The 13,432-nt window shown below is 45.6% G+C and overlaps 1 protein-coding gene across 1 annotated transcript; it reads right to left on the bottom strand.

Annotated features, from left to right (window-relative positions):
• Positions 1-4,303: 4,303 nt before the first annotated feature.
• On the bottom strand, positions 4,304-13,129 carry LOC132244896 (syncytin-A-like). Its single transcript, XM_059717646.1, has 2 exons — positions 12,510-13,129; positions 4,304-6,911 (listed from the first exon to the last, which is right to left on the bottom strand). The coding sequence occupies exon 2, from the start codon at positions 6,301-6,303 to the stop codon at positions 4,819-4,821; it is 1,485 nt and encodes a 494-aa protein (XP_059573629.1). The 5' UTR covers positions 6,304-6,911; positions 12,510-13,129; the 3' UTR covers positions 4,304-4,818.
• Positions 13,130-13,432: the final 303 nt, after the last annotated feature.

The following is a 13,432-nucleotide window of genomic DNA, read 5'->3' as shown; positions in this document are numbered from 1 at the left end:
TCCTGTCACTGCTGAGTCATGGAAGCTGCATCTATTTCAGTCAGACTTATCAAGACCGAGTTACTGGAAGTTTTCAAATTCCCCAACTGTTGCAAGGATGGCTTTGTTAGTTTGCTCTTCCCTAATCTAAGCCTGATGAGTGTTTTTAGAAGGGCTCTCCTTTAACCAAATATCACTGAATGAATTCAATCTGAAGAAAACTAATGCTCAGAATCTAATGGGATGAATAGTTTGGGATGGAATACTCTATGCCAGGGATCAGCAACATTTTTGGCCAGTGCCAGAAACACCCCAACCTCGACCCACACTTTAACTTGGCATGCCAGAGGCAGGAGCTGTAAGAGGCCCAATCCTTATTGCTTATGGTAGGTGCACATGCACCTCTGGGTGGAGGGTGGGGGAAGGGCCAGGGGTGCACTGCCCTGGCCCCTTCCCTGCCATGTGGTCTAAGGTACATGTGCAGCTGCCACCACCATGGAGTCTGTGCCAGGGCTCCAGACCCTGGTGTAGCTGTTTGCAGTCTGCCCACCACCTGCTGCAGCTGCCCAGAGCCTGAGCCAGCTGTGGCAGGCAGCCAGGAAGCTGCAAACAGCTGCACCAGGCTCCAGCTGGGTTCTGTGGCAGTGGCGGCTGCATGTGCACCTCAGGGTGCACAGCTGGAAAGGGGCCTGAGGCAGAGCAACCCCAGCCCCTCCCCCACCATCCACCCTGAGGCATGTGTGCAGCCACCACTGCCACAGAGGCCAGCTGGGGTTCTAGAGCTTGGTGCAACTATTTGCATCCTCCCGACTGCCTGCCACAGCCAGCTCGGGCTCTGGGCAGCTGCTGCCTGCAACGGAGCCCAGGCAGCTTGCAGCAGGACTTGGAGTTTCTTTGTTGCCTGCTGTGAACAGCCCTGGCTCTGTGGCTGATGGCAGCTGCCCAGAGCCCAGGTTGGCTGTGGCATGCCAAGCAAAATGGCCTCAGGTGCCTTGCTCTGGCACGTGAGCCGGGGGTTGCTGATTCCTGCTCTATGCTATCATCAGTTGTAAAGTTCCACTATCAGATAAGCATATCACCCTCAACAGGTTTCTGATTGCTCAGACTCTGGGCTTGCCCTGGTGTTATGCAAGGGGCCTAATGGGTAAGGATAGCAAGCAGGCTGCTCGTTTGTATAATGGATGCAGAACTGAGGAGCTGCTTCTCTCCTGTCTCTATAGATGGGCAGGCAGCCTCTCTTTTGTCTCTGTTGGTTCCCACTTCTATCTAGAAATTGCATAGTTTGTGCAGGATGGAAGGGCCTGGCCTCTCTTTCTACCCAGCAACTCTGGTGAATGAGGTTTGTCCCAGGGGGCCAGGTAGTAGAGGATGCTCAAGTCCTCAGCAGAGCTCCACTGACTGAGAAGCAAAATGGATTATTTTCTATTTCCTTGCAAAAAGGTACTGAAGCACAGTGCCTCCTTCTCTGGAAAATGACTCCTTATTTTTATTCCCCCAAAATATGTTGGGTTTGGCTTAGGCACAGGCTGAACAAGCTGGTTGTCCAGGCAAGTCCATCAAGTTCCTAGCCATATGGTTCTTCCTCCTTTTGTTCCTTTTCCATTGTCAGCTTGAAGCTTGAAAACACTGGTTAGGTAGTGGCTTCTTGGCTACCTATTACTGTGACTAGATATGAGGAATGACACGTGCTCAGAAGTTTGTGTAACATCTCCCAACTAGACATTTGGTCAAATAAAAGATATCACAAAAAAACCCTTGCTTCTTGCATATTTCTTGGACCATCATGAGTGAAACAATGCTCCAACCCCACTACAGATTGTTATGTTACAGTTCCCAGACAAACTGCATGTCTGATCATGTTGGTCTCAATTAGTGCATCCCTCCCTACTCTTCCTGTGGTCATCACTTGGCTTCAGTTCTCCCTCTCTCAGACAAGGCTTGGACTGCAGAACCTTGGAACTGCATGCTATTACCTTGGCAAGACTCATAAGCCCAGACCCTGAGAACAATGACTGGGATTAATACAGTGACCAAATAGTCTTCTTCAAGCAAAATATAATTTTAAGACAGAAGCATTTAAGAGAAAATGGACCTTAAAGCCAGAACCTTCTAGGTGGATTTCTTGTTTTCCCTAAGGTTTAACTTCCCTTGGGTCTGGCAAGATCCTGTTCCCTTGAACCTCCTCTGCAGATAACTTCTCTCTGTCTTCCTTACAGCCCTTTACCCTATTTCACTTCCCAAGAAGCACTTTTAAACAGTTTTAGAATTAATTTGATTACCAGGCTCCTGGCTTTGGCTAAACAAAGTGCACAGCTTCATGGAGACAAGAAACAGAATCGCTGAAATTAAGAACTTGCCTACTGTCTTCCAAGGGCATGCTGGGTATCTGTAGATGGATCTAGTATGTTACTTTCCTGTTGACTCTTCACACAGTTCCCTTATTGGTTAGTTCAATACCATTATATAGGAAATTTTGATAACCATACCATAACTGAATAGTAACTTTATCTCACTCACCAGTCATTGATGTTATTCATGTCATTGTTGCGTATCAATAATGATCTGCAATGCCCAGGAACTCTACGTCCTTCATACTGCCTTGTCTCATTAAATGGTGCATCTTTAAGAGCAGGCATAGGCAAAGCAGCCACAGAAGTCTGCTGAGTCCACAACAGGACACATCTCCCTAATAAATCTTTAAGAAAAGACAAACCCAAGAACAATATGATTTACTTACAGTTCCATGAAATTTCAATAATTTTAGGAATGACATATTATTTAGTAAGGCTGGAGTGGTGTTATAGTTATGATCATCCAGGAAATATGAGAGAAGTAAGTTTTTTTTTGTGATATATTTCAGTAGATATATTTGATTGCACAGTGGAACTGGTCCTTTAGAAGAGCTCAACAAAAAACCTTGCTTCCAGGTTATTTCATGCTTTATTTTCTTAATGAGGGAGTAGGAGATTTTTCTGGGTTCTTGCTAGGGACAAACCTCAGCTCAAATCTGATTCTCTCTTCTCCTCCCCTGCCTTTGCATTGTTAAGACTGGATCAAAGTATATTATTTTCACTCGTCTACCATCATAATAAAATGCTGTCTATTTGTAATAGATAGCTCTCATCTGTTCAAACTTCCAATGATGGGCTCTAACTTGACTTTATGACAAGTTCTCACTAAAAGCTTTGACAAAAGCACACATATATATTGAAATGAAACCTTATTTACTGTAATTCTAATAAAGTGCTATGCAATTGCACAAGCCCAGAATGCTAAGGGCTGGCAGGATGTAGACGGGTGGATAAATGAGCTTTGATGGTAGCTTCAATGAATGCTAATTTTTGGCTTTGAAGAATCTGCAATAAACACAGCTGCCAGAAGTGTGATCTGAAATTACTCTAATTAAATTTAATTCCCACTGGAATGAAAGCAGCTTAACTACCTTGTCTTGTTTTCTTTTTAACTAGACTAATTTAGATGATAATGCCTTTCAGTTTCTTCACTGATTAGATGGGGGGGCTGGTAGCCATTACTAAGATCTATTTTGGTTTTTGTTTATTTCTTATAATTGAAAAAATCCTTTGATTTGAGATGTTCTAATTGTGCAGCAAACTGCTGCATGGCACCATGTGCCTCCTGTCACTTTTACCCTAATCCTCTCTTTTTCTTCATGTAGTCATTACATTCAAGTCTAGTGTCTTGTCTTAATTTAGGTTTCAGACTCTTTAAAACATGGCCTTTCTTTCTGCTCCACCTATTAGGCGACTAATAAGGGCCTTGTCACACGTTACACTTAGGACATGTTAACTGCACTTAACATGCAAACAAGCGTCCACCTGTTCAAGTAGTAAAACACGCTCAGAGCAAAGTAAAACATATTGTAGCAAAGTAAGGACTTATGTATGAGGATTATCTCCTGCTTGTATTAAGTAATACATGTTTAGATATTGTTGGATTGCTCCATGGAGTTAACATGAGCAATTTGCAGTCCTCACCCAGCCATGACATCTGCTAGGGAGCCTTCTGCTGTACCAAGCCTCCCTTGTCCGTCCCACCCCGGCACTGCACTGGAGCCAGTTCAAGACACTGGTGTGGTGCTGGAACTGACAATCACTGGAGTCTTGAACCAGCTCCCATATGGTGCCAGGACCAGGGCTGACAATCAGCTGATTGTCAGTACCAAGCCCCACACCACACAGGAACCTTGAACCAGCTCTTGTGTGCGCTGGAGCTGGGACAGTCCCAACCCTAGCACTGCACCAGAGCCTGTTGTATTATGGAGGGGTTGAGGCTGTCGTGGAAACACACACAGAGTACTTTTGGGTCAGGTCAGCAGAAGCTTTTATTCAAAAGAAACTACAGCTGTAGGGGGAGTTCCAAAGTGACATGGATTTCCCAAGCACTTGGAAGGGGTCCCCCCCCAAGAGCAAAATCAGGAGGCTTATATACTTTTTAACAGTCGCTTACAACTCACGTGATCATATAGTGAAATTAGCATGAAAAGCGGCTATAATATTACTTCATTATTTCTTTGCTGTTATCAGGATGGGAATTATGGGGGAGATAGGGTTAGTTCACAAACCTCCTTCTTGCACCTGGAAATCTACTTTGTACATACTTTTTTTTTTTTTTTCTACCTTCAAGGCCGCGGTGAGCGAAGCATTTGCAGAAGAGTTACAAAGAACAAACACTTGCCCTTATCTGTTCTACTGTACCGAGCCAGCAATTCTACACAAAGCGGTTATGTCATCTTATAACTAAAATAATCAAAGTTTAAGGCATATATTTTTTCTGATTCCACAGCCCCCCCCTTTGAGACTATTTAGTCTCACTTTAGCCTTAAATTTCCATTCTCATGAGCCCCTCTATTTCATCATGCAGCCTTTCATGTTTTCTTTCAATCTGCTCACACTTTTGTAACACCATTATTCTAGACTCTGCTGTGGGTTTTCTTGCCTTGCTAAAGCTTCCCCTGCTGGCTTTCACGCAGCAGAGGATCAGTTGCATTAAGACATAGAACATTATCAGAACTATCAAGACAAACAATATTCCATACAGGATTTTCTTGCCAAGGGCCCCGAAATCTGGGAGCCAGGAGGTTAGCCAAGACCACATTTCTTCTAGACCCCAGTCAGTATTTTCTGAGGCCACTTGATGTAGGACCCTTAACTGATTTCGGATTTTGCGAATGTCAGTTTCGATTCGCATGTCCTGATTGACATAGACACAACAGGTGGAGTTTACTAAGGCACATACTCCTCCCTGGGATACCAATAGGTAATCTAGGGCTATGCGGTGTTGTATAGTTACTTGTGAGATCTGGGAGATCTCTTTTTGCAGAGCCTGAATTGCATCCGCAGTGGCATTTCCCATAGCTTCCATTGTGGCTGAAATGTTAATTATGGCTAGTTCCAATTCTCTTACTCCAAGCCACGGTATGAAGGTTCTCACAAATCGATGGAACCCTGTGTTTCTGGTAGCTAAGGGGTTAACCGCCCTTTTCATGTGATGGTTGAAATTTTTTACTTGTTCCAGATATATTGCACTATGCATTTCGAAACCAGGGATAACACGTCCAAGAGTGCATGCCCCCACCCAATTCCAGGGCAAGATTTTATGAGCCCTGTTTCCGCAGAGCCAGTAAAGGCCTGGGGCAGAAAGGGTACTCAAATCTCGGCAGTTGTTGTGCCCTATCCGGCACTTTCGATTGATATGCATCGTATAGGACGGTCCACGTTCAGCTGTTATTCTGCTGGACCGAGATATATTACAAGAAGTAAAATTGGAGTGAATGTAAAATTCTGATCTGTTTGCAATGAGAGCAACATGAGGTTCCTTAGAAAAGTTGTAGACCATGAATCCTGTACAATTGAGAGAGGGTACGTTACCCAACAGGATTCCACTGGTGCTACTAGGGCTATAATCTAGAGTAGTTAGGCAATGAGGGTAGTGTCCTACAGGTGTGGCTTTATTATAAGCTCCGGTGTTGTTGGATCTGTAACAGAAAGGCGCCTCTACTCTTGGGGAGATTATCCAGTTAGCAGGGGCGGCCCTCCATTCTTTAGGAGCGGATCGATGGGCAGCTAACGAGTAGTGTCTAACGAAGCCGCCGTTTATTGTTCCCCATTGCTGGAGGGATATTGGTACTCCGATCATTGGGATTCCTTGGTGTAGGTGTGCTGGGCTGTGAGAGCATATCCAGCAGTCACTTTTATTTCCAGCTTGAGCCACCGCATGGGAGATCTGCAAATACAAATTTTTCTCCCACCCCCCTTGGGTGATACTGAGATACCCAAGTGTGATATATAAGGATATCAGTGCCATTTTTAGATACAGGAGGGACAAAGAATCTTAACAACAAACATAACCAGCACCAGTAAGAAAAAGAACACTACCAGCCAAACCCAGGATGGCAGCCAAAGTCTTTCTTCGTCCTCTGGGCTCAAGTTACCTAAAGGACTGATAATGTCGGCTCTTGGTCTTGATCGAGGTGGTGATCTTCCGAATGGGAGCATTCACTTTCTTCGAGGCCGAAGATGATATCTTCGTTCTTCAACTGATGAATCCGGCTGGGCTGAGGTGTTGGGTGCAGGGGAGAGGTTACTAGCACTTGCACCCTGATGCTCCTCACTTGCCTGAGTGAGGTCCTGAGGGTCTTTGTCCTTGGCCTCAGGGAAAGATCCCAACCTTGGTTGGAATACAGCTGCTTCGGGGTCCAATGGAGGTGATACCTTCTTGCAGTGCGAGGCGTGAGTCCACGTTTGGTGACCTTGGCAACGAACAGCAGAATTAGTGGTCAGAAGTACCTGGAAAGGTCCTTTCCATCTGGGTTGAAGTGCGTTTTTCCGTTGATAGACCTTTACGTAGATCCAATCCCCTGGTTCGAGGTTGTGACAGGGAACATCCGGTGGTTGAGGTAAGGCTTCTTGGACCTGTGAATGAACAGACCTGGCATACTTCATTAATGCCTTGCAATAATTTAGTACAGTTTCATCAGTTAATTGTAGGTCTGTTTGGTGAGGGGCAACAGGTGGTGTAGCTGGCATCCTCATGGGTCGTGCCATGAGTATTTCATAAGGGGTTAGGCCATGTTTTCTGTTAACAGTGTTTCTAATGTGCATAAGAGCAATGGGCAGTGCATCAGGCCATTTGAGGCCTGTTTCAGCACAAATCTTCGAAATGCGCGTTTTTAAATCAGAGTTTTTACGTTCTACAGCACCACTTGACTGTGGATGATAACTACAGTGTAGGTGTTGCTGTATGTTGAGTGCTTGGCAGATGTTTTTTACTATCTGTCCTGTGAAATGGGTGCCACGGTCACTATCTATTGTGAGAGGCAATCCAAATCTAGGGATGAATTCTTTGAGCAATTTCTTTGCTACAGTGATGGAATCAGCACGTACGCATGGGTAGGCTTCCACCCATCCAGAGAACACATCAATAATAACAAGAATGTATTCATAAGAACAGCACTTAGGTAGCTGCACAAAATCAATTTGCAGATTTACAAACGGTCCCCATGGAGGGGGATGGGCTGCGGGTGTCGTTTTTACCCGTTGCCCAATGTTGTGAGCTAAGCAGATGGGACAGGAGCTACAGTACTGTTGTGCCATGGAAGGAAAATTTGGGGCAAACCAATTTCTTTGTACTGTAGCAATCATTCCTCCTTTGCTCGTATGGGCCACAGAGTGGGTTAAACGAGCAAGATGTGGCAAAAGCTCTCTAGGCGCCACCAGGCGGCCGTCCGGGGAGCGCCAGAGAGAGTCGGGGTGCAGTGAACATCCTGCACGCAGCCAGTCATTTATTTCCTTTTTTGGGGCCTGATTTTGAAGAAGGGCCAGACTTGAAAGGCTAGCCAAAGGAGACTGGTCTGCTGAAAAACAAACAAAAACAGAGTTAGGAGCCTGTGGGCCAGAAAGGGCCGCATTTCTGGCAGAACGGTCTGCCAGATCATTTCCTCGTGTGACATCATCAAACGGTTTCTCATGAGCTTTACATTTAACAATAGCAATAGCAAGAGGCAATTGAACAGCTTCTAAGAGCGCTTTTACATAACAACCATGACTGATTTGGGTCCCTGATGAAGTGAGGAACCCTCTTTGTTTCCAGATTTGTCCAAAATCATGAACAACACCAAAAGCATACTTAGAGTCAGTATAAATGGTTGTGGTTTGATTTTTTGCAAGAATGCAAGCACGTGTTAAAGCAATGAGTTCAGCAACTTGAGCAGAACGAGCTTGGGGTAAAGAATAGGCTTCCAAAACAGCATACTGAGTGCATACTGCATATCCCGCAACTAATTTGCCTGCATCATTTCTAAGACAGGAACCATCAACAAACAAAACAAGGTCAGAGTTCGGGATAGGAATGTCCTTGAGGTCAGTTCGAGGGGTTAACAATTGAGTTGTGATAGACAGGCAATCATGAGGCTCACCATCAGAGGCAATAGGCAGAAGTGACGCAGGATTCAGAATTGAACAGCGATTTAAGGTTACATTTGCAGCTGACAGTAGAAGTTTCTCATATTTAGTAAGACGGGAATTGGAAATGTGCTGAGTTTTGCCCTTGAGCAGAAGGGCCATCACAGCATGTGGAACTGCAACGGTTAAAGAGTGTCCCAAAACTAGAGAATCTGCCTTTTCAACCAACAAGGCAGCAGCTGCAACTGAACGGAGGCAAGGAGGAAGTCCCGCAGCTACGGGATCAAGGGCAGAGCTGTAATATGCAATTGGGCGATGCTTTTCACCATGCAGCTGAGTGAGTACTCCTAAAGCGATTCCTTCCCGTTCATGACAAAACAAGGTAAAGGGTTTCTTATAATTAGGAAGTCCAAGAGCAGGAGCAAGAGTGAGGGCTTGCTTAAGGACCACAAATGCTTGTTCGGCTTCAGGAGTCCAAGGGAGGGGTTCCGGGGTGGTATCATGAGTGAATGCTTGCAAGGGTTTTGCGAAAGCAGCATAACCCAGGATCCACTGTCTACAATAACCCGTTGCACCTAAGAATCCCCTCATCTGTTTTCTAGTCATAGGTTTGGGAATGTTGAGGATAGCTTCAACTCTACTAGGGGAAAGGTGTCGTTCTCCTGCTGAGATATCATGCCCTAAATAATGTACCTTAGACTTGCAGAGCTGCAATTTAGATTTTGAGGCCTTGTGGCCTTTCTGAGCTAAAGCTGTGAGGAGTGTCAAAGTATCTTGCTCACAGGCCTCTAAAGTGGGCGAGGCTAACAATAGATCATCAACGTACTGAACAAGGGTGGACCCCCCTTTGAACGTGATAGGATCCAAATCTTTTTTTAGGATCTGGGAAAACAGGGTTGGGGACTCTGTATATCCCTGAGGGAGTCTTGTCCAGGTATATTGAAATCCCTGATAAGTAAATGCAAACAGATACTGGCTATCCTTATGAACGGGGATAGAGAAAAAAGCAGAACAAAGATCCACTACTGTGAAATATGTAGCATCTGAAGGGATACAGGAAAGAATAGTGGCAGGGTTAGGGACCACGGGGAAAGCGGGTAACACAGCGGCATTTACAGCTCGAAGATCTTGCACAAAGCGATACGTATCTTTACCAGGTTTTTTGACAGGTAGGATAGGTGTGTTGCAAGGGGAGCGTATTGGGACAATAATCCCTTGCTCAAGGAGTGAGGAAACGACAGGCTTGATCCCTTCCTCAGCTTCCTTTGAGATGGGGTACTGCGGGACACGAGGAAGTGGCTTGGCAGGGTTCAGGATGATACGCACTGGTTCAGCACTCAGCATGTGCCCCACTTCATTCGCATGGGTGGACCACAGCTGTGGAGGTACTCGTGCCAACAGTTCCTCTTGCAAGAAGGAAGTGTCAGAATCAGAGTACTCCTGGGTTAGCAAAGCCACAAGCTCGGTTTCCCTATGTTCCGGTACCTCAAGGTAAACACCATCTGGGCTACAATAAATCACGCATCCCAGTTTACACAGCAAGTCCTTACCAAGAAGGTTGACAGGTGCACAGGGGCTAAGAAGAAAGGCATGATTTTCAGACAAAGGGCCAATAGAGATGGAGACAGGTTCAGAGACGGGATGTGGGATAGGTTGTCCGCCTATACCGACAGCATTTACAGTTTCAGGAGAATAAGGTAGAAAAGGAAACTCATCAGCCTTTAGTGTGGAGCGGGACGCTCCGGTGTCGACCAGACAGGAGACAGGTTTACCAGAAATAAGGCATTCAACAAACGGACCAGATTGGTCAGTAGCAAGCAAAGGAGCAATGATGTCACTGTCCCTCAGGCTGTCCTATTCAACACTGGGAAAATTGACAGGAAGTGGAGGTGGGGGCTGGGGTCTGGGTCCTTGGCCGGGGCGGTTGGGGCATTCTGATTTCCAATGTCCTTCTTGCTTGCAATAATGACATTGGTTCCCATAGCCTGGGTTTTGTGGGCTCAAGGATCTATCTCTTCCCCTGAATCTACCCGGGCCTCCCCTTCCCCGTCCTCGTCCCCTTCCTCTACCTGGACCCTGCAACTGAGAAATCTGTAAGGCCATTAACTTAAACTCGGCACTGTCTTTAGACCGTTCCAATTTGTTATGAAAATGGTTAGCCGCAGCAAGGACTTCGGTCAAATCTTTAGTTTCCCAGCCAATAATTACTGTTTGAATTTTCTCAGCAATTTTAGGGTTAAGTCCCTGGACGAATGCTGCCACTATTGCTTGTTTAGCATTTCCGACTGGGTTATCCATTCCTGAGTATCGTTCAAATGCCTGTTTGAGGCGTTCTAAATAGTCACTGGGGTGTTCATTTTTGTTTTGTTTACAGGTATTTATTTTGGTCCAGTCTGCCTTTTTTGGGCAAATTGTGAGAACTGCCTGAACCAAAGCATTTCTCTTGTCAATAAAGTCTTGGCCAATCCCTGGGTTTTGATCTGGCCAAGTACAGGCAGCGTACAGACGTAGCATAGTCTCCTTGGGCAAAATGGATCGCATGAGCTGATTAATGTCAGCCCATGTTGGATTATAACAATTTATAACAGTCTGCAATTCTTCCTGAAATTTTTCTGGGTCTTCCCTGATTTTTGGGAACTTTTGAGTTAAATTGTAGAGATCACCTGGAGTCCAGGGTGCATGCACAGTTACTATATTTTGTCCATCGTTGCCAATGCCTGGCATTTGTCTTAGGGGGTAAACTTGTGCAGTTCGGGATCTCAGATTGATGGGAGATCTTTCCATGCCTATTCCCATTCTTCTAAATACACCTGTGGTGGGTTGTGACCCAGGAGTAAATTGCCACACTGGTGATGATTGAGTGGCAGATATGGTGGATGAGTCCGGACTATTAAGCTCCGTGGATGGATTTACTGAAGGAGCTTCAGCTAATGGGTCACTAGCCTGGGCTGCAGCCTGATGTTGAACCGGTTGTTGCTGATGTGGGAGTCCCAGGAGAGCCGGGTTCGAACAAAGGTCAAGGATATCCTCTGCTGGCTCCGGTGGTGGGGGCGCCCCGGGCAATGCTGGATACATTGGAGCGGTGGCCAGCGTGTAATTTGGGGGAGCAGCCAATTTCTCCCGAACAGCTTTTAACTGCTGTTTTAATTTTTCTTGAGAGTCTTTTAGGCTCCTAGTTTGAGATTCTGTCCGCCTTTTGGACATTTCATCATACCAATAAAAGAACGCGTCCCACTGGTTTTGTGGTGTTTTGGATCCACGGGACTCTAACGCCCCTCTCAAGTGCACTATTTTATCCTGATCAAATGTTCCTTCCTGTGGAAAATGTTTCACAGGATCATCCCTAGTATACCAGTTCCACTTATCCAGGTACTTGCAAGTCTCGGGAGAATAGTGTGTGTACATAAAGTATGCCGGAGTCCCCTTAGGGGGGACAGGAACCTGTTTAGACTGACTTGTTCCCATTTTCAGTCACACAGGGAGACGTAGGAGAGGCTTATTTAGGATGTCCGGGCCGCTCAGTGCCTTGCCTCGCAGTTTTTCACTGCCCAGACAAAAGGCTTCTGACCCGACACCGGCTCATAAAATGGAAATGGGGAGGGAAACACTAGAGGGATCCTTTCACTCCTGCTTTCGGCAGAAGCTACTGGGACGAGGGGTTTGGAAAAGACAAAATCACTCAGACGCCCTGTCCACTGGGTCACGAGGTTCCAGTTGGGTCCCCTTGCTTTCAAAACTGCCCTGTCAGGCAGAATTGGGGCGGCTGAGCCCAACCGTAGTCTCAGTCCTGGTCAGTGGCTCATATTTCTAAATACACACACACATGCACATTTATTCAGTCAGCCAGACCTCCTACCCCACACCGCCTTAGTTAATTAACTACAAGCCCGATGTGCTGTTGGATGAAGGTGCCTCAAACAGTTTCTCCCTAAAACGTACGTTACCAGACACAAAATGGGATCCTTTACCAGACAGAAAATTTTAGCCGGCAGTAAGGTTCAGACTGACCTGTTTTAACAAGGTTCAGATCCAGTTACCACGGCCAAGTTGGGAGCCTACAGGCAGTCCTCCTCCGAAACCCCAATAGAGATTTTGAATTAGGTCTCTTACCTCTCAAGTTTGGCGCCTCAGGGTTCGGGGGGGGGGTAGCCTGCGGTCCTCCTTCCTCAGCCTGTGTTCTGGATCCGAGTCACGGCACCAGGAATTGTCGTGGAAACACACACAGAGTACTTTTGGGTCAGGTCAGCAGAAGCTTTTATTCAAAAGAAACTACAGCTGTAGGGGGAGTTCCAAAGTGACATGGATTTCCCAAGCACTTGGAAGGGGTCCCCCCCCAAGAGCAAAATCAGGAGGCTTATATACTTTTTAACAGTCGCTTACAACTCACGTGATCATATAGTGAAATTAGCATGAAAAGCGGCTATAATATTACTTCATTATTTCTTTGCTGTTATCAGGATGGGAATTATGGGGGAGATAGGGTTAGTTCACAAACCTCCTTCTTGCACCTGGAAATCTACTTTGTACATACTTTTTTTTTTTTTTTCTACCTTCAAGGCCGCGGTGAGCGAAGCATTTGCAGAAGAGTTACAAAGAACAAACACTTGCCCTTATCTGTTCTACTGTACCGAGCCAGCAATTCTACACAAAGCGGTTATGTCATCTTATAACTAAAATAATCAAAGTTTAAGGCATATATTTTTTCTGATTCCACAAGGCTGACAGTCAGCAAGCTGTTCATAAGGGATTGCGTTAGAGATAGTAATAAATGTTACTGTGCTACTGCTCAGAGTATGTTGTAACTTTTAATATTGCATGGTAATGCTTCCTACACTCTAAATAAAGCACGTGTGACTTTTAAGCGTACTCCTATTCCACCCTGCTTGAGGCCTTGAAAAACTGTTAATACAAAAGGGTGGGTGGATCCTCTTCTCCCTTGCTGCTTTTTTGTGACTTAGTTTTAAGCCTAAAATGACAGCATGCTACAAAAAATAAATACATTAATGGATTTTCAGGGGATGGAACAGGGTGAA

Source organism: Alligator mississippiensis, chromosome 1 (genome assembly GCF_030867095.1).
Source record: "Alligator mississippiensis isolate rAllMis1 chromosome 1, rAllMis1, whole genome shotgun sequence".
NCBI lineage: Eukaryota > Metazoa > Chordata > Crocodylia > Alligatoridae > Alligator > Alligator mississippiensis.
The sequence above is the reverse complement of the archived record's forward strand: the minus strand, read 5'-3'. Positions and strand labels throughout refer to the sequence as shown.

Bases quoted from the DNA above. Each gene is read 5' to 3' on its own strand.
- LOC132244896 (XM_059717646.1), bottom strand. From the start codon at position 6,303: ATGGCACTGATATCCTTATATATCACACTTGGGTATCTCAGTATCACC.